Here is a 25,222-nt window from a genome sequence, read left to right on the forward strand (position 1 = left end):
AAGGGTGAGGAGGAAGGGTCATGGGAACTCCTTAATTCGTAGTTGAGTGGGCAGAAGTACAAAAGCCTATTACCTTCAGGAAAACCTGGGACTTGAAGTGGAGACTGAAGTAGGGGCAGTCACGTGGGACCTAGCCCCTTAGCTTGTGGGGCCTACACTATCTCCAGCTAGGTAGGGGCAGAACTGAATTGACTGTAGGACACCCAGCTTGCACAGGAGAACCTATGTTGGAGAAACATAGTCATTCCCCCTAAAGTCACAATAAAAACACTCCATGGGACGCCCGGGTGGCTCAGTTGGTTAAGATCTGCCTTCAGCTCAGGTCAGGATCCCAGGGCCCTGGGAGGGAGCCCCTCCCCTGGGCTCCTGTTCAGTGGAGTGTCTGTTTTTCCCTCTCCTGCCGGTCCTTCTGCTTGTGCTCCCTCTTTCTGTTAAATAAACAAAATCTTAAAAAAAAAAAACAAAAAACCTTGATAAAGATGTTTAATAAATCTGTTGAATGAATTATGTAATTCCTCTGCAAAACAAGAAACCTGCACATTGTTTTAAAACTGAATTATCCCAAAAAAAAACTGAATTATCCCAAATTATCCTAAATTATAAAATAATTACAAACATTTATTTATAAAATATAAATTGCAAAATATAATTTCCTTTATAACAAACAACAAAAAAGAGCACAAATACCATAAAAAGACTGTGCAGAAAGGGTTAACATAGCAGACATGAGACTGCTATCCTTAGAAATGTCTGCCTACAAGGCTGGTTCTTGGCTAGTATCTAGGAACTTGAATTCTGGGAAGGTTCCAACTATTATCACCATGATGGTCAGCTGTTCTCAGGATCAGCCCCAGGCCCGGTGATTTGCTAGGACTGACAAGTCTCAGCATCTACTTATACTCATGGCTAAGAATTATTACAGCAAAAGATTACAAACCAAAATCAGTGAAAGGAAAAGACCCATGGTCGTGAAGTCTGTAAGATACTAGGCACAAGCTTTCAAAATTCCTCTCTGGGTGCTTACAGGATGTGCTTACCTCCTCCAGCAACCAATAGTGACAACTTTTATGTTTTCTACTAAGGAAGCTCCTTAGACTCCGTCAAGGTTTTTGTTGGGGGCTGGTTACATGCCTGCTCCCAGAAAGTAAGCAAGTGTTCAGCATAAAGCACACTGTACAGCTTAGGCAGTGAGGTACTCATCATTTAGGTTTAGGTTTTATATCAGAGTATGAAATTGTTCACCCATTAAATTCACAGTTGCCTACCAAGATCTAACTCTGCCAATAGGACTTTTCTAAAGATATCAGCCATCTGAGATGATAGAAAAGATCAATTAAGTGAATTCTTGCTTTCAGTGCTACATGCCCTTCAATCGTGGGTACCTGAGAACTACTGAAGAGCAAAGGATCTCTCAAGCAGGATGTTTAGGCTCCCCCCTTATACATGCAATATATATATATATATAAGCAAAATAAAAACAATCCATAAATCTCCAACTTGCATGGTACTTTACTATTTACATTTCCGTTATCTGAATTGATCTTCACAATTTACATATCCATTATCTGAGTTGATCTTCACAACAATCCTAACAGTTAAGAAAGTATCTCCACTTTAGAGTTCAGAAAAATATATTTGGGATTTTCAGAACACTGAAAATAGAATCTTTATATTTGTCAACACATTTTTTTTCCAAGCACAATCATATTCTCCCTTAGTTATTATAGAACCCTGTGAAGGAAGCATAGCAAATATTATTGTCCCCATTTTGTAGGTGAAAAAATCAGCTAAGAAACAAGCCATTTGCTTAAGGTCTCAAAACTACTAAGGAGCCTGAGACTAACTCCTACTAATCAGTATGCTTTCCAAGACCCCAAGCATTCAATAAATATTTTCCAACTATAAAATGATATGATTCTAAGAAAACTTTCAGGATTAAAGGCAAAATGTTTAACCTGACCACTTTCTTCTCTGGTAACTTTAATTCCTACTTAGGAACACTTATGATTCAAATATTTATTGACATCTCTGTGTATGGCAATGTATTAAGTAGGAAGGATGATTTTTAAAAAAGTGTATCATTTGCCTTCTTTACAAATGAAATTGCAACATGGCTGACAGAAATCAGGTACATAAAAACTTAAATACAATTTAGCAAACCATACTCAACTATATAAAAAGACAAAACAGTATGATCAAAATGAATTTATTCCAGGAATGTTTAAGACCGAGTGAACATTAGTACATTTATTTCACTTTAATGTGAAAATCCATGATTATCAACAAATAAAAGTAATCAATAAAATTCAATAATCAGTCATTATTAAAGAACTATTTTCTTGTAAGAAAATTTACAAAAAACCCTAACATATTTAATGGCACAAAATTTAAAACATTCCTTCTCAATTCAGGAACAAGGCAAAGATATCTGCAAGACATCTTCTGGACAATGTTGTGCTGCATTTTGTAGCCAGCATATTAAGGTAATAAAAGGAAGTAATAGATGTTAAGATTGAAAACAAAGTATCAAAATTTCACAGGTAATGATCATCTAAATAGAATCCCCAATTATTAGAATTAGAGCTTAGGACAAGTTGCTGAGGAAAATTACTATGAAAGAATGTATAATTCTGTGTAACACCTAGAAAACGTCATTTATGAAAGTACTTAAAAAATAAACTAAAAATAAATTTAATAAATGATTTACAGACCTGAAATTATAAAATTTTACTGAAAAATGCTAAAGTTAAAAAAAACTGGAGTAACAAGACATGTTCAGATAAAAGACTCCTCTTAAAGGCACTGGTTATTCCCAAATTGAACTACAAATTCAATTCAGTTTTGAATGAAACTGCAATAGCAGATTTTATAATTTCTTCTGAAGAACAACAAAAGATCAAGAATAGCTCACATTTTTCTTAGAGGAACAAGGAAGACAAGCACTCTCTCAGAAATATAAAAATGAGAACCATTAAGATAATAACTATAAACACAGAGAGACACAAATACGACAATGGAACAAAGAGCCCAGTAAAACAAACATACGCATATAGAAATATACTGATAGCTATAGAGCAAACCATGGACACTGATAGCAAACCACTGGGGAAAGATAAATTTAAAAAGCAATGTTGGAGCAATTGTGTATTTAAGCAGAAAGACTAAACTGGATCCCTACACCTCACAGTACACAAATTAAGCATATTACTTAAAAAGCCCCAACTTTAAAATTTGTAGAAAAAAATACATAAAAATGTCATTAATTGTCCTGGCTACAATAATTTTTCTTTTTTTAAAAGATTTTATTTTTTTTATTCACAAGACACACACAGAGAGAGAGAGAAGCAGAGACAGAGACAGAGGGAGAAGCAGGCTCTATGCAGGGAGCCCGATGTGGGGACACCGGGATCACGCCCTGAGCAGAAAGCAGACACTCAACCGCTGAACCGTCCAGGCATCCCTATAAGAATTTCTTAATCAAAAAGTACTAAACATATAAAGGAAAGACTAATAAATTTTACCACATCAACATTAGGAACTCCCACATCAAAAGATACCTTAGAAAAATAAATGAAAGACAAGCCAAAGAATCGTTAGAATATGGCTAACAAGCAAGGATTACCATCCAGAAAGAATACAAAAGGAATGACTAGAAATCAATAGAAAAAGATAAACCAACAGCCGACAGGCAAAAGACACAACAGGATTTCATAGAAGAAAAAAACATGAAAAACCAGTAAACTCATGAAAAAACTAAAGGTGCATCTTCTCCATTGATCAGGGAAGCAAAAGTGAGAACAAGAAGAGGACAGCATTTCACACTCCCTGCTTGGCAAAAATTCAAAAGTGAGACAATACCCCCTGTTCAAGAAGATATGGATCAAAGGCAACAGTTGGTGGGACTATATTGGTACAACTGCTTTGGAAAACAATTCAGCATTATCAAATAAAGCCAAAGATGCACCCTCTAAGACCCTGCAATTTCAATCAGGTTTCTTTGCTGAACTATCTTTCTCTCTCCTGCTTTTTAAAAAAATGATTATGTTCTCAGTCACTAACACAGTCCACAACCCACCGCTGAGTTGTAACCCCCAGCCTAATTTGCAGTTTGAAAACCACTGCTGCCCCTCTCATTTTGTGTTTGGGGACCCCTTTAACACTCTTAAAAATTACTTACGACCCCAAAGAGCTTTTGTTCATGTGGGCTATATCTAAATGTTACGATATGTACTAATTTAAAAACAAGACACCCATGATGTTACCATAAGTAAATTTTTGAATGAAAAATAATCAACCAAAAAATTTAATGAAGAGTGACTTTTAAACATTTTACAAATCTCTTTTTAATTCTTAACTTAAAAGAAGGCTGCTGGATTCTTATATTTGCTTCTGCATCACTCTGCTGGATATGCTATTTTGGTTGACATACCTGGATATGCTATTTTGGTTGACATACAAGAAAATTTGGTCTCACACAAAGTGGCTGGAAGGTACATTAGGAAGGTAATGGTAGACCCCCTTGAGAGGGTCTCAGGAACCACCAAAAGTCACCAGATCATGCTTTGAAAAACTGCTCTCTAAAGAAATTTTTGCACTTGGGGAACACAGGGATGATCGCAAGAGAATTGCTTCTGAATGGCTGGCAAACTAGTGAATAACAAACTGACTGCCATTTACTACTTGTATAATCTTGATTTAACCTCTCTGCCGCATTTTGCTCACTCAAAAATGGAAATACTAATGAGTTAATATGCGAAAAGCATTTAAAACCATGACTGCTAGGTAATACTATATATTTTATAATCTTAAAAGTATGGTGGTAATTATATATAGAGAGAAAAGCAGGCAGATGCAAAAAGGAGCATAAAGGCATTCATTTTATTATTCTCAAAAATAAATCTTTTATATATTTAGCATTAAAAAAATCTATGATATATTCATAAACCTTTTAAGAGAAAAAATATGGAACACCATTAGTTACAGGGCCTGGCTCAAAAGCCACAGAGACCAGTTAGGAGATTAGCTTGTTAAATCCAAAGAGATGAAAGAGTTCTATGGTTACTGGAAATATAAAAAACGACTAATAGGAAAAATACTCTTCTATTATCACACTTTGCTGCCTGTACCTCTTTTTATTTTTTATTTATTTTTTTTTTGTACCTCTTTTTAATATCAGGACGCCCAGTTATCGTTGCTTTCCTGAGGTGGTCACTAGCTCAAGGATACATAGCAATTACTCAGTACATGTTACCTGCTATCGTTACTCTTCTTGCTACCACAGCAGAAATACTGAAAACAATTTGAAAGTATCACCTGCCTCCATCTTGCTCACATTTGAGGTTTACATAGAAGTTGTTTTCTTAAGGATGCTATTTGTGAATTTGCCTGTTAAAAAACCTTGCCTACTAAAAAGCATATCTATTTACTACAGCTAGCTCCAAGCTGGGTTTATGAGTGTTGAATACATATTATTTCTTTTTTTCACATGAAGTGTTTATACAACCCTAAAATCTGAATATGAGTAGCCTCTGAATTTATGCTATAATTTTAAAAGGTATTTTTGTGTTCTCTTATCTTATAATCAACTGTTCATTAAGCCAAAATGCTTTTTACATTTTGTTGGAAACACCAGCCTTATTTCTGACAGGACAGTTAAGGTGTCTAAGCAGGGCTGTTTCTTATACACTAATAATAAAGTACATTCAGTCATTTGTTTTGAAACAGTGACTTCCAAATGAGACATTTTGATGTAGCAAGTCAAATTAAGAAGGTTGTTACACTTTAGATTTCCAAAAGGTACTTGAAAAGTGTATTCCTGGGGAAGCCAAGGTGGCTCAGTGGTTTAGCGCCACCTTTGGCCCAGGGCGTTATCCTGGAGTCCCGGGATCGGGATCGAGACCCACGTAGGGCTCCCTGCATGGAGCCTGCTTCTCCCTCTGCCTGTGTCTCTACCTTTCTCTCTATATCTCTCATGAATAAATAAAATCTTAAAAAAAAAAAAAGTGTACTCCTGATATTTAGAATCCAATAAATAAAAGCATATATATATGCTTTCCTATTAAACACTATGAAATTTATGCCCAGGCTACCTTAAGAACTAAGGGGTTGACAGCACATCCCAGTACCGCAGCTCAGCTACACAGACTCAAGAGAGTACATACAGCTCAATTAACAGTTATAGGAGTATTTCTTACTCAGTCTCCAAGTGCTAAGTTTTGAAAGCAGTGAAAAGCCTTCTTCTCACAATTAAATTTAATCACAACTCTTATATAATCCCATCCATCTACTTAGGGACACTTCCTCCTAATAGTTCCTCTTTTTATATTCCCTTTCACTGACCTAATTCCTGAAAGAACTCTAAGTGCTTCATTCATTCTTAATCTTCCCTGACTGCTCTGCAAATTCGGTACTCCCCTTCCGCAGAAACGGAGTTGCTTTTGGCCTTATTATCATAAACCTTAAGTCACAAAAGCTGCAACTGAGGAAAACTGAGGTAACTTTGCTCTCAACGCTCCCTAAACTTCTCCCCCTTAAGCGTCTATGACATAACTCTCATCCTGATAGTTTCCTGTTTTCGTCCGTATCCCTCTTTTCCCCCCAATTTTTACCTACCTCCACAATTCAATTCATCTAACCCAACTCTCCCGCCCCACGACCTCTGTACGCTCCACATTACTTAGTTTCCCGGAAGCTCCCATTGTCCTGGCACCTAACTGAAGTGCCCGCGGGTGCCTTTTCCTCCTTTCCAGTTCTCTGGACTAGCACCGACTGACGATTCCTTCCCCACTCCGCTAGCGAGCTCCATCTTCCCTACTAGGAAACTGTTTCCAGCCAACCCAAGCACCGACCACTCACGCTTAGGTTATACCTGCATGGCAGCATCTATCAAACTGAGCTGTGTAACAGTCTAACGCACATGCAGTTTCTCTTCTGTGTCTGCTCCTTCGGCGCGGGGATTCCAACCCATTCACCTGGGTGACCTTACAGCCCCAAGCACTCCGCTGCAGCTAAGGGAAGACACAATGGCTCTCGCCTGAGCTGCCTCCCATTTTCTGCCTATTCCCGGCGCGGCGGATTCTCAAATTCGAAGCACCGGCAATCCGGTTCGACAGATAATAGGGAGGCAGAACACTACGTAGGATCAGCTCCCCCGCGGCCCCTCTGCAACAGCGCCAGCGCGTACGCGGTGCCGGCCAAGTAACAGCGCAGGTGGAAGCGCGCGCTCCGGGTGACCCGCAGGCACAGTCACGGGAATACGCGGGGGGAGGCGCTGCAGGCAACGGAATCGGCACAGGCCGCAACTAGCAAGCGGTGGAGACCGACGACTGTTCAACAGCCGCCGACGAAGCCGCGTCGTGAGCTACCTGGTCTCGGCGAGTTTCCAGGAGGTGCCGTTCCCCCCACGTGACCAAAGCCGCAAGGTTTCCGCCAGGCCCGGCGGGAGGAGCCTTCCCAGAGAGTCCTGGCAAAGTTTGGCCACCTGGGCAGCCAGAACGGAAGGTGAGGGGAGCAAGGGACGGAACCGACCAGGCCTGCCTCGGCTGGGGGGGGGGGGGGGGGTGCAGCCCCGGCCGAGGGGCGGCGGGCGTCAGGGGAGCACGGCGCCCCGTCAGGCACCCCCGGCCGTGCCCCGGACGCGGTGAGACCCCGGGCCCAGAGCGCGCTGAAAGGTGAGGAAAAGCAAGGAGGCGCCAAAACCGAGCCTACTCGAACGTCAGCCGCTTCTTACCGAGAACTGAGACCCTGAAGTCGCAGACACCGATGCTGCCGCCATCTTCCTGCCAGCCCAGAGGGCCTCCGCGGCCCCAAGGGGGTCTGAGTTTTCGAGCTCTTCCTTAAGATTCGAGAGCCGCCCGCCAGGGGCGACCCTAAGCCAACCCCTGATGGAAGGGGCTGGGGTGTTGCTGCGGGGCCTGGAAACCCCTGCACACACCCCCACTGGGCCGCCCACGCTCAGGGGCTGCACGCGGAAAAGGCAACACGCCCTAACGGACGTCTGGAGCAGCCAATCAAAAAAGCGGGCGGCTTCCGGTAGCAGCAGAGAGTCCGCCTCTTCCGTCGCCGACGTCACAAGGTAGCGCTTCGCTGAGTCTACGGCGGCGCTCACGCCGCCGGCTCCCGGGCGGCCCCGAGGGAACTCCGCAGGAGGGGCGGGCCGGGCCGAGGAGGTGACGGGCGCCACGGACCGTTGAATAGAATGACTGAAACAATAAAAGCGAGTGTGAAGTCCAAACACGCCATCGGCCCCCTGGGACTAAATGCCGGCGGGCGTGAGCTCGACCCGGAGACGCCTCTCTAGGTGAAGTACTTAGCTTCTGACCAGTAACAAGTAGTGTCGCAAGGGGCCTTAGTGGTTCGGCCCAACAGAAGTAAGTCAAGGGGGAAGCAGCGTGGGCACGGAGCAAGCCTTGGCGAACACGCGCCCGGCTGGAGCGGGGCGACCGCAGCACCGCCGGGACTGGCCGCTAGCTCCAGGCGCTCCTGGGCCGGTGGGCGGGGCGGGTTTGAAGCGGCCTTGGCGCGCTGAGAGCTCCCGGCCCCCATTGGCCAGCAGCTTCCTCCCTTTGTGGGCGCTTCCAGCGTCGCCGCGGTTAGGGGGTGGGAGGGGCGACCGAGTGACGCAGCAGCCCTCCCAGCCAATCAGAGCCGGGGAAGGAAGGCCGAGAAGGAAGCGGATCCACCGCCGCGCAGCTACCCCGCACCGAGCTATCCTCTTGGTCTCCCTCCGCCGCTCCAGGCGCCGAAGCGGGAGCGGCTGGGACGGCGTCCCTGAGAGGGCCGGGGGCGGAAGTGGAGGCGGAGGGAGACGGTGTAGACCGCAGGGCCCTGGGCTCTCGTGGTGCGGCTCTGGTGGGCGCGAGGCAGGGGAGGGGGAGGAGGAGGAGCTCGCGGCCCGGGCGGCGGCGGCGGCGGCGGCCGAGTTCCCCGTAGGGCCCCGCCTCGGTGCGGGCGGCGGTGGAGGAGGAGACTGAGCAGGATGGCGGCCTCGGCCCTGTACGCCTGCACCAAGTGCACCCAGCGCTATCCCTTCGAGGAGCTCTCCCAGGGCCAGCAGCTCTGCAAGGTCCGTGGGCGCGGGGCGGCGGGCGGGCGGGCGGGCGGGGTCCCCTCGGCCAGCCCGAGGGAGCGCGGTGGCCGCGGCACTGCAGCCCGGCTCCCGTCGCCGGCGCCCTGAGGGCTTGGAGCTCTTTCTGGCCTCCTCTCCCGGGACCCTTTATCTGGGGACGTGGGCATCGGATGGGAAAGGCCCCTGAGAGGAAGACAGAATTCTGCCCTCTTCCAGGCGGCCCAGGAGGGGGCCGGGCCCTACCGACACTCAGGGGTCTCCGGGTGGGGCTGAATGAGGCGGCAGCCACCTGTCTATGCCGCAGAGACCCTGGGGTGGAGATGTTTTCATCTCGGTTTTCTGCCTGGACTGTCCTCTCCTTCCACCGGGAGGCAGGGGACGGTTTTTGCACTTTCTTGCTAGGAACCTGAAGCCGCAAAGCTGATGGCATCCTCCTTCCCTGTCCAGGAAAGCGAAGCGACTGGTTTGGGGACAGAATGCTCTATGATTTGGAGCTCCTCCCATCCCATTAAAGCCGGGATGCTGTCTGTGAGCAACGGTGCAAAATATTAAGTAGTTTCACATTTAACCAACCCTTGAAATCGGCCCTGACAGCTTTTTTAATTTATTTGTAGCTTACCCCCCACATCAAATAAAGACAAAGACACCTATGTCTTCCTTAAGGAAATGTGCTGTAATTGGCCACTTACATGATAAATCGTTCAATTGTGTACGTTGGGGGACAGGTATTATTGATGTCTTAGAAATTTGGCTAGATTGTATGATAATTTTCTACCAGAAAAGTGAAATTTGGGACTTTGAGATAGATGCTAATACATTGTCTTATTACAGGAATGTCGGATTGCGCATCCTATTGTAAAATGTACTTACTGCAGATCAGAATTTCAACAAGAAAGGTTTGTATACTAAATAGTTTTTGATTGTTAAAGACACAGATGTCTGTGAGGAGTACTTGGGGGTCGTAATCCCCTATTTGTGTTAAAGTATCCTTAAAAATGGTTTTAAGTGGTATACCTCTTTTATGTGGTGGGAAAGGCCGCGTTGACAAAAAAATTAATGGCTGTTTTATAGCTACACTTCAGTTTACACATGGGGAAATGGAGAACAAATTGTTGCATGGAAAATGTACACTTTTGCTGATTAAAAATGCAAATGTAAAGTTACTATTAAGCTGTTAAAAGTGACAAAACAAAGGTCTGTAATGTTACCAACTATCTTCCAGAGGTGAACTCTAGTAACTTGTTACCAGTGGAAGAACAGCACATGCTTTTTAACAGGATTTTCCTGTTAAAAGATCAGCCCACATATAAGAGAGTAGCCTAAGAAGAACAACAAATAATTTTTTTTATAAGTAGATACTGGCATCATAATAGTGGAGAAGGTTAGGTAGGCATTGAGATGTAATGCTTATATAAACAGTGGCAAATGTGAAGATTTTGGAACTAGATAGGAAACCTCAGGATTTTTTGGGGGGGGGGGGTTCTTTACTAAGAGATACACAATAAAAATGTATAAAAACATTTATCTAGGGACGCCTGGGTGGCTCAGCGGTTCAGTGTCTGACTTCAGCCCAGGCATGATCCTGAAGACCCGGGATCGGGATTGAGTCCCATGTCGGGCTCCCTGTATGGAGCCTGCTTCTCCCTCTGCCTCTGCCTGTGTCTCTGCCTCTCTCTGCCTCTCATGAATAAATAAAATCTTTAAAAACAAAACAAAACAAAACAAAAACATTTATCTAGAGTTAGTGAAAAAGGAGAAAATTTGTATAATACACATCCCTAAAAAGATGCTGGGTCTATGTTAGAGAAAGTTTTAGGAACTACTAAAGCAAATAGTTAAAGTAAATAGTTAATAGTTAAATATCTGCATTAGTTCAACAGTGTGCTAATTACCTCAAAAAGCTATGTAAATTTGATCATTTATATTCAATTTCCTTTTCAGCAAAACTAATACGATTTGTAAGAAGTGTGCTCAAAATGTGAAGCAGTTTGGCACGGTAAGTATGTCTTGCATTTTTATTTCATGTTATTGTTACTAGTCATTGTTTTTCACAAAATGAACCTTGTAAAAGTATGTATTGATGTGTCCTTAAATATTCGGTATGTTAAAATATTCCATGAAAGAAATTTTCTGTAGTTAATCTGATTGGACGATGATAATGTTTAAAAACAGTCCTATTATGCATGTTTTGTGTTTATTGAATTTCAGTGTGAAATGTATGATTTTGTTCTTTAAAGACTCAAATATAACAAACTCCTGGTTTGGAGAACCCACTTGTCTATAAAGTTTGCATAATCATACTTTCTCCCTCTTCAGAACCTCCAGCAGTTTTTATATAGCAGTATAATTCAGGTATTCATTCATAGAAGTCATGACATTATTTCATATCAATTTTTTTATATGTATAAGATAGTCATTGGTATAGTATAGTCATGATTAGTCAAAGTGCTGGCCTTAAGGTTCTGTAAAATCCTGAATTGTCTTTTGAGTATCAAAGAAAAGCAAAGTACGTTTGTTAGTTTAGATTGACTATGCTTCTGCCAGTTCTTAAGTTTAAAGCTTATGTGTAATGTATGGTCTTTTTATCTGTACCTGTATATGATGAAAAGTTGTTAAATGTTTTTTTAATCTATGGAACAGTAATAAAAGTAACTAGGATATTAAATTAGTTCATGCTCCTAAATATTGGATGCATGAAACTTTTCTATTAATATGTACCTTTATCTTCATTCTTTGGGACCTTTATGTATATATTTTATGCAGCAAATTTTTAATATTTTTAAATGTCTCACTTAAAATGTATATCTGCTTTTCAGCCTAAGCCTTGTCAGTACTGTAACATAATTGCAGCATTTATTGGTACAAAGTGTCAGCGTTGTACAAATTCAGAAAAAAAATATGGACCACCTCAGACCTGTGAACAGTGCAAACAGCAGTGTGCTTTTGATCGAAAGGAGGAAGGAAGAAGAAAGGTATTTATATTATGATATCTTCTGGAAATTAAAACACATGAGTTGGGAGTTAGTTTAATGAATACACTGCTGATAGGTGATACATCCTTTGGATCCCTGAAAACAGGTAATTAGATAGAAGTGCAGGAACAGTGTATTTTCTCCTTGTTTGCATCATACATAGATTTGTGTTGATCAGTTGAGATGACTATTTTAAAAAAGTATTCCATGCTAGCTATTCTGTACTGTTTGGTTATCCAACATTTTGTTCAGGAGAATTACTAATTGCTTTTAAATCCCGTCAGCTACTTACCCTTTTGCTGGGTACTTGAAGTTGCTGGTGTGAAAAAAATACCTGATGGCACATTAACATGTATAATTCAAAGCCTTGTGCCTTTTGGTTTGAGACTCATGCTCATGTTTTGAACCATTGTTTGTTTTTTTTCTATCTACAGTGACTTAAAAAGTATGTATGTGCCTGTGGCATTCCTCTGCTGATCAGCAGCATTCACACAGTCGTCCTGTTGGTTGTCAGTTTCAGTTGATTTGGAGGATGATTGTCTCTTTGAGAAGTTCCCCCGGGTTCTTCCACAGCAGTATATGTACCCTAGTTGCGAGGCATGTTTCTCCAGCGCATCTTGTGTGAACAAGATGTAGGAGAAAGAAACCTAATTTTATTTTTATAGGGTTTTGTCTTAATTTTGGAAAGAAGTCTCTTTTCCCTTGACACATGTACAGTTGATCCTCATTATTCATGGTAGATAAGTTCTATCAAGTTGCTGCAAACACTGAATTAGCGAATATTGAACTATTCCTCTAAGGGGGCAGGATAGATGAGATTCTTGCCTCTGGTCACAACATGGTAATCATTTGATCAGTACTTAATCTCGTTTTGTTCATGTTATATTTTAATGTAAAAAGCTTTCTTTTTTTTTTTAAGATTTTATTTATTTATTCATGAGAGACACAGAGGGAGAGAGAGGCAGAGACACAGGCAGAGGAAGAAGCAGGCTCCATACAGGGAGCCTGACATGGGACTCGATCCTGGGTCTCCAGGATCACACCCTGGGCCGAAGGCAGGCGCTAAACCGCTGAGCCACCCAGGGATCCCCCTATATCTTAATGTAAATTGTTATTCGATTACATTCAGATCATGGCAAAACAGCACTGCATACCTGAAAGGAACTTATTCAAGATAGGTATTTTCTAACATAAGGTATGTCACAGCTTTCTTGCCCTAGAGAACACTATACATCACTTCAGCACTACACTTGGGGACCATTAGAAGCAGCGGAATCACCAGTAGAAAGCATAGATGGAGAAAACATGGCACTAAATAGACCGTGAAAAGCACACTTGTTTATGGCACAAGAGCTGAAAGAAGAAGGCCACAGAGTGTCACCTTGTTAATCCTCTACAAGAAACATTTGCTGTCTGGCTACAGAAATTTTTTGCTGCTATGTGTGTTTGTGAATGATCATGAAAGCACTGCAAATTTATTTGGGGTTACAGATAAATTTTAGCAAATAGGTGATGAATTTGCAAATGGGAAGCCTGCGAATAAGGAGAATCAAATGTATATGTCATTCAAGTTCTCCTCGTTTTTATAAACTAACATTTTCACTGTAGTGGGAGCTACTTTGTCATTTTAGTGATTACACAGTGATTTAAAAATTCAGGCCAGTGCTTAGGTAAGATTCTTGGAAGTATGTCAATTTATGCTTTAAAGCTCTCGAAATTAAAAAATGCCTCAAAACTGATGGAAGTCCTTACATTATCCTCACCAATTTTACAATATATACCAAATGAGCATTTTCCCAAGTTTCAGAAAAGTCTAATTTTATTTCCATTTTGTAACAATCTGTGTGTGTGTGTGTGTGTGTTTGAGAGAGAGAGAGAGCGCGCACGCATGTGCATGGGTGAGAGTGCATGCACTAGAAGTTGAACAGTTTATCTTTCACTTACACTCAGTCTCTAGGTGCATTTAATCTAATGCAGATATTTTCTTTAAAAAGGTTGATGGAAAGTTATTATGCTGGCTCTGTACTTTATCATACAAGAGAGTTTTACAGAAGACAAAAGAACAAAGGAAGAGCCTGGGATCTTCACATTCAAACTCATCTTCTTCATCTCTTACCGAGAAAGACCAGCATCATTCAAAACATCATCACCATCACCATCGTCACAGCAGTAGCCATCACAAGTAAGTACTTTGAAATCAGGTTTTCTAAAAATCTCCTGGTATTTTAATGCCATATATTGGTGTTTAACTTTTTGCAAATACTACTTTTGTGCAGATCTAGTTTCCATTGTATATGGTAAGCTTCTTGAGTATTTAGGGTCTTTTCCCTACTTTATTCAAGATACAGGCACACCTTGTTTTATCACATTTTGCTTTATTGTGCTTCACAGATACTGCAGTTTTTACAAATAGAGGGGTTGTAGTAACCCTACATTGAGCAAGTGTATGGGCACCATTTTCCAACAGCATTTACTCACTTCACATTTCTGCATCATGTTTTGGTAATTCTCAAAATATTTCAAATATTTTTCCTTATTTGTCATAGTGATCTGTGATCAGTGCTTCATGACTTACTGAAAGTTCGGATGGTGGCATTAGCATTTTTTAGCAACAATTTTTTAATTTACTTTTTTAAGGTATCTAATTGTTTGGCACACTTAGTAGACTATAGTATGGTATAAACATAATTTAGGTGCACTGGGAAACAAATTTTGACTTGCTTTATTGCAATATTATTTTTATTGGGTGGTTTAGAATCCAACCCACAGTATCTTTGAGGTAAGCATGTATAAAATTATACACGTGGAGTGTGTTTAGCTGTTTACTATAAAAATAGGACATGTAGGGAATTACATGTGATCATATGTAATTCCATAACGCATATGTTAATTCCCATATATTTTATATGATCATATAAAGTCAAAATACAAGTACACCAGAGTTAATTAATACTTCATTGGCCTGTGTTATGAAAGGCTTCAATATTCTTTCTTTGTTTAAATGATTGTTAGGGTTTTACTATAAAAGTTATATTTTCAATTATAAATACAAATTACGGTTATATGGAATTCTATTCACCAGTTACCACTAATTTGTTTTACTTAAACCAGTGACTAGAATATATACATTCAATGTTTTTATAGAACAGATTCCGAGACTATCATTTGTGATCATGATAGAAACATTCTAAATCTTGAAGTTTCCAAAAGTATGAAAAATAATTTTTTTTAAAGAATTTATTTATTCATGAGAGACATGGAGAGAGAGAGGCAGAGGGAGAAGCAGACTCCATGCAGGGAGCCCCATGTGGGACTCGATCCCAGTACTCCAGGATCATGCCTGAGCCGAAGGCAGACACTCAACCACTGGCATCCTGAAAAATAGTATTTTAAACAGGCAATACTTTGTTGTTGTTGTTTTTTTAAACACATAGGCAGAAATTCTATTCAAATATAAACAACTGCTTGATTTTTAAAGTGCCTTAGGAGAAAAGAGTTATATAGTGGTAATATGTGTGTAGCATAAAGTTGCTTGAACTGTGGTTTTAGTCTTCATGGAAAAACCAAGAATATTAAAGCACAAACTAAACACAAAATGGACAAAATAGGGGCATGTTAACCAGGTTTCAGAAGAATTTCTTTTTTCCCAAATTTCTGTATGAAGACTTCTAGGTAGATAAAACATAATTTCATTTACCAAAAATCAATGCCTACCACATTTAAGAACACATTTTTAGAATATAGTACTAATTATAACAAGATTTGATTCTAATTGTAGGCAAGCACATATTATGAAGTTTTATTGAGGTACTGATGTTTGCTTAAGCAATTTTTCCACTTGCCTTACCCCGTTGTTGTGCTTTCTGGATGTCAGAGTGGTCATATAGTGACTTCTCTAGCTCTTCTGAAGAAATCTTGTGCTTCTATCAGAATATCCCAAGGAACAAAGGAACATAAATCTTTCTTGTTTTTGCTTCTTTAAGAAAAACTATGGAAAAAAAAAGAAAAACTATGATAAAGTAACTATCATAATGGCATCCATTGGACCTACTCTTCTTAAAACTCAGTTGAATTACCCTTTCCCTGTTCTTACTAGATAAATTTTTCTTAGCATGTGATAAGACACACTCAATATATGTATAAAGATAAGATTCTGTGACCGTAACTTAATCTTTAGAAAGAATAACAGGTATCAAAACAAAAGGAATAAGGATAAAATTAGCCTTTAATTTTTTTTTTCCTTTTTATTGCTGAAGAAATAGAAATACTGTTTTGTATTTGATGGATGTAGACCATTTAATGAGTAGGCAATCAGTTGGTGAGGTTCTATCCTAAGTTCGGTGGGTGAGAACAATTATGAGGAGCATACCTATTGTGATAAACAGTGATGCTTGGGGATAGAAGAGGGCAAAAACAAGTCAATCTGGATTCAGGAATGGCCATCTCAGAAAGCAAAGATGAATTCCAAGTGTTTTTGTTAAGTATTTTAATACGTTGTTTCTCCATTTGAGATCCTGATACTGCTGTTAATTCATGTGTGATAATATGGTTTACTAATGCTTATGATGAAAATTGTAAAAGAAAGGGCAACTGAGTTCCTCCGTGTAGGGTTGGCATTTATTTATTTTTTAAATTTTTAAAATTTTTTTTAAGGGTTGGCATTTATTGCCACAAATAATAACTCAGGTTTATAGAATTACAGCATTTTCCCCCAAGTTGGTATTTATTTATAGCTGATTTTAACATGGTCTGATTTTTTTTTTTTTTTTACTTTTGCTTGAAAAACTTATCCAGCTACAATAGTAAATTTTATATGCATAAATATACACACATATTTTTACTTACTGTGTATATACTAGTAATGTAGAAAGTGCTTTTATGTATATAAACTCATTTAAGTCTGATATCCCTTACAAGGTATAAATTATACCCATTTTACAGCTGAGGGAACTAAGCCTCAGGAATTTTGGGTAACTGGCAGAAGGTCACACAGCCTAGGTCTTTTAACATCTTATATTGTATAAGTGTGTGATGTCTGGTACATAGGAGATGCTCTATACATGTTGAATCAATAAACTAGGGATTAATACAGGATTGACTGATATGCAACCATAAGAAAACTGGTAAGATTGATAGTAAATTAAAAAGTTGTTATTGGCATTATGGCATAATGGAAGAGAATTAGTAATATGACTTTATTTAATTATAAGCAAAGTAGAATCATTTCTTACTATGGAATTTCCCAGTATTTTCAGCATGTCTATTCCACAGTACTGACTAAAACATCCAGAGACTTTGGAGATGGTTCTTAGGAAAGAAACAAATTAAATATTTCATGATTCAGTGTGACACACTATTATGAACAACTTGAATTATTCCAAAGGAGAAATCTGTGCATAGGGTTATTAGGAAGGTGTTAACTTTAAAGATAAAACATTTTCTGTCTGAAATAGTAACGGCAGCCTAAGTGTGATGACTGTCATACTTTATGATTATAGAATCTTATCATGGTTGAGTTTTGTGCTTATATACCCCAATTCTTAGTATGATATTAAACTGACTTTTGGAAAATGATCTGAATAAAAGGAGAATTTAATCCCCATCACTGTACTTTTGTTAAAGAACTTAAGATGCCTAGCAGTTACTTGAATCTATCTCAATAGAATATGACTTATTCAGTATATATTAGTTTAGTTCAAAAACTTAATTGAATATGCTTCCTCTGAACAAAAGATTTTTAACATACATAATTTGAGTCCATTAGGAAGAATGCTGTTAAATGTAGAGGTATTAAATAAATGTTGTTGTTAGATGTCATTTGTGTATTTTTCAGAATCAGCAATCTGAGTCCAGAACAAGAGCAGGGACTATGGAAACAGAGGTAAATATGTCAATATATTTTCTGAAGTATTTTGAAACATGTATTTTTTTTAATGTGACTTCCCTTTAACTTTGTTATTTATGCTTTTAAAAAATCAGTGATATTCGGTAATATTTTAGGGGGAAAAGAATAACTTATCACTTGAGGCTTCTGCCCTTTTTTACTCTAATTATTCTTATTAATGTTTGGTTTCAGCCATAAATCCTCTGCAGCAATTCAGAATGAAACTCCAAAGAAAAAGCCCAAATTGGAATCTAAGCCATCTAATGGAGATAGGTAAAAATGAATTCCTTTAGCGCTACGAAAATTCAAGTTATAGCTAAACAGTTACAGTTGATTGACAGTTATTACTAGGTAAAAGAATAGAAACGTATTTTCTGCATTGACTTTTTTGAGTCACCAAGAAGAGTAACCATAATTAGTTTAAAATTTTAACTTAATTTTGGCAATAAGCAAGTGGCACTGAACTGTTGTTCTATTTGGGGAATACATTGGGTTTTGAAAAGAAAACAAATCTGAATAGAACATTCTCTTGATCTTAATTATTCTTCAGTGAAACACAAATCTAAAAATCTAAGTGTGATGTTTTAAATTGACCTGCTTGGAAAATGTATTTAAATTTAAAGTATTATGAGCGTGAGTTTGTTTTAGTTCATTAGCCAAAAGTTTGCTGATGTTACTGTACAAATTGGCTGCCTATTGCTTTACACTAGAAGTATTGACCCCCTAAAAGCTAATACTGAATTATATTTCTGCAGGTGTATGTAATGTGTGCCATTAGTAAGGTAATTTGCCAGTTGCATCCATTTCTGTCAGGTACATATTTTTTTGCATTAGCCTTAAGGATGTTTGTGGAATTGTCTAATTTATGCAATTTGAACACCTGCTAATTTTCCTTCTACTTCATTTAACTCTGTTTTACTTTTTTCTTTTTAGTAGCTCTATAAATCAGTCAGCAGATAGTGGGGGAACAGACAATTTTGTCCTTATAAGTCAACTGAAAGAAGAAGTGATGTCACTTAAACGTCTCTTACAGCAGAGAGACCAGACCATTTTAGAAAAAGATAAAAAGGTAAGAACATGGTTCGCTGAAGCCTGGTAAGATTTACATCTTGAGTTTTGCTTGAAAATTCCAAGTTTTATTAGACTTTAATAATTTGGTAATGTTTCTTGTGCATGATTATTACAAGACACATTACAAAAGCCAAATTGGAATGTAAGCTGTTAATGAAGATAGGTGAAAATGGCCTTTCAGAATCTTAGTTCTAAGAATTAACCGAGAGCTAATTGAAGTTGTAATAATGTCTGAACATTAGTTTTCAGTAAATCCATAGTTTAAAAATAAGCCTAATGCCTTAATTTGAAAATGACAGGTAAATGGAATATGTGAATTCTTATGATTTGAAAAAGTAATTGAATATATATAGTCTTTGACATACCAATTATTTATTTGGTAAAAAGTGGTGCTATGGGAATTTCCTGTGTGGTAGTCGGTGATTAGCAATAGGTGTCTAAGATCATTTTGTAGGAAATAAGTTTACTTCTGACTTGTCAGTTAGATGAAGAGTATCAAATATGTTGTCAATTTAGTGAAAAGTTTTTAGCACTTTGTTAACTTGAGCAGAATGCTTTCACATCTCTGGTCCTGTTTTTTAAAAATGGGAATATTAATACTATTTCAGGAGATGGTCATTACGATTGAATGAAAATAGGAAGTACTACAGCTCCTGCCCTGTATAAGTGCTTGTAACTGCTATTACTGATGTTGGGTCATCTTTGACGATAGAACCAACTTTTGTACTTGTTTATAGTCTTAGACTTTTCTTTTTTGACTTATTTCAAATATACAGTAGGAAAACATTAAAAACATTCCTTTAAAATTATGAATAAGCCTTGATTATGAGTATGTGTATGAATTATTTCTATTTCTGAGTATCTGTAGTGGTAGTTGAATCTGAGCTTGGCATTTAATAACTTGTGTTAAATTTTCTCACATCTTGATGGTTAGTGGATTTAAATTTATTTTAATACATTTGTACCTTACGTTAAGCAAATTCAGTATATGAAATTTAGGATTGATGTAAGTTAAAAATAGGATAGTTATGAGTGTCTTATTTTTTATGGTTCCTTTTAACAGAATTTTTTGAATTAATGAGCTTTTATTGAAATTTGTTTTATGCATAAAATTTTAGGGACATTTCTATTGCACAAATATTTATCTATATTACTCTAAGTAATTCTAGGTAAAAGTTGAATAAAACAGTAATTTTGCTATAAAGCAACAATTCCAAAACTAAGTTAATAATGCATTGTGGAATTCGACTTTTTTAGATTTTTTTTTTCCATACCTGACTCTTCTGTGTTAGTGCAGTTTGTTGAAAGTTTTCTGCTTTTGTTAGTGTTTTTTCAAAAAAAACAAAAAACAAAACAAAACTAGTAGGAACGGAAATAAGCCATGTTGTAAGGAAAATAATAATTCTAAGCTTAAAATAGCTATATATTTGCTATTTTCTCTTATAATGTAAATCTACAACAACCAAGATATTTTCTTAAGTTTATTTCACTTTATTCAATGACTTCTAGAACCAGCCATGTATCCTCAAGTGATCATGAAAATACAAAAATGGGTAAATTGGGCATAATCCTTATCTTCTAGAAATTCATAATCTGAAGGCAACACACAGTTGAGTGACAAGAATAATTATCTTAGCTGATCTGATGTGAACTGACATTTCAGAACAGGAATTCCTTTGTAATGTAGAAAACAGAGAGGGAATTCAGTTATTCTTTGAATTTGGCAAAAGCAAGGGCTTTTATTCAGACAATAAGAATATAATACATCATAACTTCCTTTCTCTTTTTGCTGTTACATATCTTTGAGTTTACTGGCTAGTAGGTAATTACAAAAAAGAACATTCAAATCTTTAACATTTGTACATAATGAAAAACCATTTAAAAATAACCAGAAGCTGCTTCTCCATGGTTCTAACAACATAATGATATAATATGAACTTACCTTTTAGTTTGAAGTCCTAAGGATTTTGTATTTTATGTATGTCATTGATATTTAAGAAGAACATGTAGCTTCCTTAAACCACTGATTTTTTTTTTCTTACATTTGTCTATGTGAAAATTTTAAAGTAACTCCCTTTTCTTTCTCATTCCGTGTTAGTTGAGCTTCTGTGCTTTTTTGTTTTATCTCAAGTCTTGGGTGGTATTGGATACATAATTCTGGACATAAATTTTAAAGTAAAAGCAATATAGCTCATGGTTGATAAAACCACTCCTGTTTGTACTTGCCCAGTGTGAAATTTTCTTCTTTTGTCTTTGAAAGATTATTTTAACCTGAAATTACTATTAACATTTCTTTGTTTATATATGATGTGAAATATGTTGTAATTGACACAGTTTTTCCTGGTATTAGCCATTAAGCTTTCCTGTTGGTATACCAGTTGCCAAACTCCGTGTCTATTAAAGCCATCTGTAAATTGAAAAAAAAAAAAAAAAAGGCATCTTCTCAAAAGTTTTACTGGTAGTTCAGTATTATCTTACCATTACAATATACTGTAGTAAAATAACTTTCATTTCACAAAACAAATTCTAAATTATAAATTTCAGGAAACTGCTAACATCTTCCACTTCTATAATGAACTGTGAATTTATAATGAAGAATGTTTAAAATGATGTGTTTGTACATTATTATATTTTTTACATGTGCACATATATGTATTTATATGCTTGTTTGTCTGTCTCTCAGTTAACTGAACTAAAGGCGGACTTTCAGTACCAAGAGTCAAATTTGAGAACAAAAATGAACAGTATGGAAAAAGCGCACAAAGAAACTGTGGAACAACTTCAGGTAAATGACATTATTTATATGAACTGTTAGGCAAGGAGGGCTAACCTACTTAATTGTTAATAATAATATTTTAGACTAGTATTAGTATCCCTATCTTATGTGTATTTGGTGCAGTTTTAGCTTCAATTTTGACTTTTTTTTTTTTTTAGATTTTTTTATTTGAGAGAGCGAAGAGGGTCAGCAAAGAGCACGAGCAGTAGAGAGAGAATCAGATCCCCACTGAGTGGGGAACCTGATGTGGGGCTTGATCTTAGGACCCCAGGATCATGGCCTGAGCCAAAGGCAGATAAATGACTGAGCCTCCCAGGGGCCCCTGATTTTGACTTTTTAACTCCTGCTTCCACTAAGAATTATTGCTTGAAATCACTCAGTAAGGTGATTCAGGATATTAATTCTGAAAACTTTTCCTAAACTTAATATGGGGTTTTCTGAGGATCCCAATGGAGTACGTTCATTGTGTGAAAAACAAAAAAATTAGATCGGATTCATGAAACTACGGTGGAAATAAGGTCTTTAGTACACTGTGCAATCATTCTTCCTGTTTCCTCCCAGATAATGGGAAGGAGGTGGGTGTACAAAACCAGTTCCCAGGGACCTCAAGTGGAGGAAATTTATGCTACATGCAGTGATGAAAGGCAAAAGAGTGCACTTTAACTGTCGTACTGTGATTTTCAGGGTGCCAAAGAGGATTCTGCTGTGTGCTGCAGCAGGGAGCCTCTAGTGACCTAGGCCAAGGCCAGCCTCCAGGAGTACTGCAAAGTATACTCAGGAGGATTTCAATATACAGAGCAACTGAATGGTGAAGCCAACAATCACCATAGTGTCAAAGAGGGTGGTATCTGATGTCCAGCATGCAGAGATAGAGAGCATCCAGCAGGGATACATGTTATTTCCTTATTTATTTAAGGCTTTTCTCACCTTGATTTCAGAAATCTAGAAATCAGACCACACTAAATTAATTACATGTTCTTTTGATTTATACATTCTGATGTCTGAAGAATTAATCTTTGGGTAACAGGGTTTTAAATTTCAATAGTTTGAAGTCTTAAAATCCTACAGGATGCATGCCAGCACATAGACTTTAGACTTGATGGGAGAGTGCAGCTTGGGAAGGAAGCGAATAATACTGCCCTGCATTTTTTTTTTTTTTTTTATCATTACAACACTAGGGTACATATGCTGTTTCTACCTTTTGGGTTGTATTCCTCATACTTCTTTGAAGGTAGCTTAAATTGAATGAAATCGTAAAATGTACCTAGGAACCTGCTAAAATCTGAATTACAGCCGTATTCTTAACATTGATCTTAACATTTGTTTTGAAGACAAACCTTGTAGAACCTGGCACATAGTAGGCACTCAATTTGTTGAATGAGTATTGATTTATGGAAGTGTCCATATGCCTTCTTTCCTGAGAAATTGTCCATATAATTGGGGTTCTTATACATTATCATCCACCAGTATGTGTTTGTTTTATGATTTTCTTATTTTTCTCATTGAGTTATTAATGTTGAAGGATTACTTGGCAGCATAATTTTCTGCATGATGATCTCTGATTTAAAGTGTATAACCAAAACTCTGGAGTAAATCCAGAATTGAGTAACAGAAAAACTGTGAGCAATACTTAAATTTATGATAAAACTTAGTATGACTCACTGTCCAAAAGAGCAATTTGTTGTTTTACTTTGTTATTGTAAACAAAGGGGACCTCCTCTTTGACATCTTAGCCTGATCGGTATCTTAAGCCTAACTCTTCCTGGTCAGTAGCTGAACTTTGATGTGATAGAACAGCAACTAGTATTTATATAGCAGCATAGTATCTGTAACATGATACCACATAGGCTGTGTTATTTGCTTTTTCCAGTAACTGAGTTTCCATTTTACAGATGAAATGGTGGTCACAATCAGAACTGACATAGAAACCTACATCTTGTGACTGAGATTAAACTTTACTTCTCTTGTGTTCCCGCCCCTTAGGTCACTCAGGTTTCTGTTCCTTGTTATCAGATCACTTCCCTCTGTCTTTTTTGTTAATTGCCAGAGATACTCTGCTGGTTGTGTACCCTCTCTTAACTGTAGTCCCTTCAGCAACCATGTACTAAAAGGGTTTTCTGTCCAGTTGGGAAACAGTTAACTATTTTTCTTTTTGTGATCACAACCCTGTAGCAGGGTTGTCTAAAGTAAGAATTCCAAATAAAAAAAAATATTTTTATTTAGGAACTATGTTAATAAAGGGGAAAAGGGGACTAAGATTTGAGTGCCTGCTATGTATCAACCTCTGTGTTAGGCTAAGTGTTTTATATATTTGATTAGTTCTTTTAGCTCTTTTTGAGGTGGTGGTGAAGTTCTGTTTTATCCGTGAGAAAATAGATTCCAGGTTTACATAGCAAGATCTGTGTTACTCCAGATATCCTTTCTTTTAGGCCACTGTTTCTAAACATTTTTAGCTTAACTTGTTAAGAGTTTTAAGTTATTTGATTTTTGCAGGATGCATAATACAGAAGTAACGTTAGGATAAAAATTTTGAACATGTACATAATTTTTACATTAAAATATATTTTTAGTGTACCTAAATTAGAATAAGACAGATTTGGACTTACCTCCATTTAACAACGGATACGTTTATTTCAACCTAAGGGCTTTTTTTGTTACATAATTTATCAGCAAATAAATTTATTAGTGCTGCATTTAGGAGATTGAGTATATAAATGCAAATTGAAATAGCTGCTAAAAAATTAAAAGGGAAAACTGCTTTCAACACCTAATGTTTGATTTCTTGTGTTTCATACTTAAATTATGAAAATTACGAACTCTTGGATTTTTGTCTTTGTTTCCTATTGATGACTGAGAAAAGATAATTTGGATATTAACTTTTTAATGATTTGGCATGTCCATATAAAAGGTTTTGGATAAATATACCTTATATATCTGATGGTGATCTCTTTGAGGCACATTTGTGAACATACTACTTTTTTTATGGCCTTCATTAATCTGTATTTTAAGATTTCTGGTTTTGGGGCAGCCCGAGTGGCTCAGCAGTTTAGCGCTGTCTTCAAACCAGGGTGTGATCCTGGAGACCTGGGGATCAAGTCCCACGTCAGGCTCCCAGCATGGAGCCTGCTTTCTCCCTCTGCCTGTGTCTCTGCCTCTCCCTCTCTGTCTTTCTCTCTCTGTGTGTCTCTCATGAATATATAAATAAAATCTTTAAAAAAAAAAAGATTTCTGGTTTTGACAAGAGAGTCTATGTAGTTAGAAATTAAATAACATGTAGTTGACAATAAAAAGAAAACAATTTAAAACTATTACACTGACTAGGATTGGTCAGCTGAGTAATAAACCAGTTGATCTTAAGTGTACTCACTTGACTTACCACTAAGTAAGTTAGTGCCAGGCATTAACCAGGCATTCTCATTATTTGTCTTCTGAGTTTCTCAAACTTTAATTTT

The 25,222-nt window shown here is 37.9% G+C and overlaps 2 protein-coding genes across 26 annotated transcripts in view; one reads left to right on the top strand and one right to left on the bottom strand.

Moving 5' to 3' along the window:
- Nucleotides 1-7,864, bottom strand: part of CEP57 (centrosomal protein 57) — a 46,482-nt gene extending 38,618 nt beyond the window's left edge. For 3 of the 4 annotated variants that reach the window (XM_025419210.3, XM_025419211.3, XM_025419208.3), the window contains exon 1: nucleotides 7,730-7,864. In XM_025419210.3, coding sequence (XP_025274995.1) covers nucleotides 7,730-7,774 — 45 coding nt within the window. In that variant the 5' untranslated portion in view covers nucleotides 7,775-7,864. Of the gene's footprint in view, nucleotides 1-6,868; nucleotides 7,013-7,729 lie in introns of those variants that run through there. The other variant, XM_025419209.3, reaches the window with a different exon arrangement.
- A 585-nt stretch (nucleotides 7,865-8,449) lies between these two features.
- Nucleotides 8,450-25,222, top strand: part of FAM76B (family with sequence similarity 76 member B) — a 105,910-nt gene continuing 89,137 nt past the window's right edge. For 15 of the 22 annotated variants that reach the window (XM_049098804.1, XM_049098792.1, XM_049098791.1 and 12 more), the window contains exons 1-10: nucleotides 8,450-9,064; nucleotides 9,470-9,595; nucleotides 9,899-9,963; nucleotides 11,009-11,063; nucleotides 11,884-12,039; nucleotides 14,034-14,221; nucleotides 17,873-17,920; nucleotides 18,116-18,196; nucleotides 18,857-18,992; nucleotides 21,678-21,779. In XM_049098804.1, coding sequence (XP_048954761.1) covers nucleotides 8,978-9,064; nucleotides 9,470-9,595; nucleotides 9,899-9,963; nucleotides 11,009-11,063; nucleotides 11,884-12,039; nucleotides 14,034-14,221; nucleotides 17,873-17,920; nucleotides 18,116-18,196; nucleotides 18,857-18,992; nucleotides 21,678-21,779 — 1,044 coding nt within the window. In that variant the 5' untranslated portion in view covers nucleotides 8,450-8,977. Of the gene's footprint in view, nucleotides 9,065-9,469; nucleotides 9,596-9,898; nucleotides 9,964-11,008; nucleotides 11,064-11,883; nucleotides 12,040-14,033; nucleotides 14,222-17,872; nucleotides 17,921-18,115; nucleotides 18,197-18,678; nucleotides 18,737-18,856; nucleotides 18,997-21,677; nucleotides 21,780-25,222 lie in introns of those variants that run through there. The other 7 variants (XM_049098807.1, XM_025419225.3, XM_049098793.1 and 4 more) reach the window with 6 other exon arrangements.

Source organism: Canis lupus, chromosome 21 (assembly GCF_003254725.2).
Source record: "Canis lupus dingo isolate Sandy chromosome 21, ASM325472v2, whole genome shotgun sequence".
Taxonomy (NCBI): domain Eukaryota; kingdom Metazoa; phylum Chordata; class Mammalia; order Carnivora; family Canidae; genus Canis; species Canis lupus.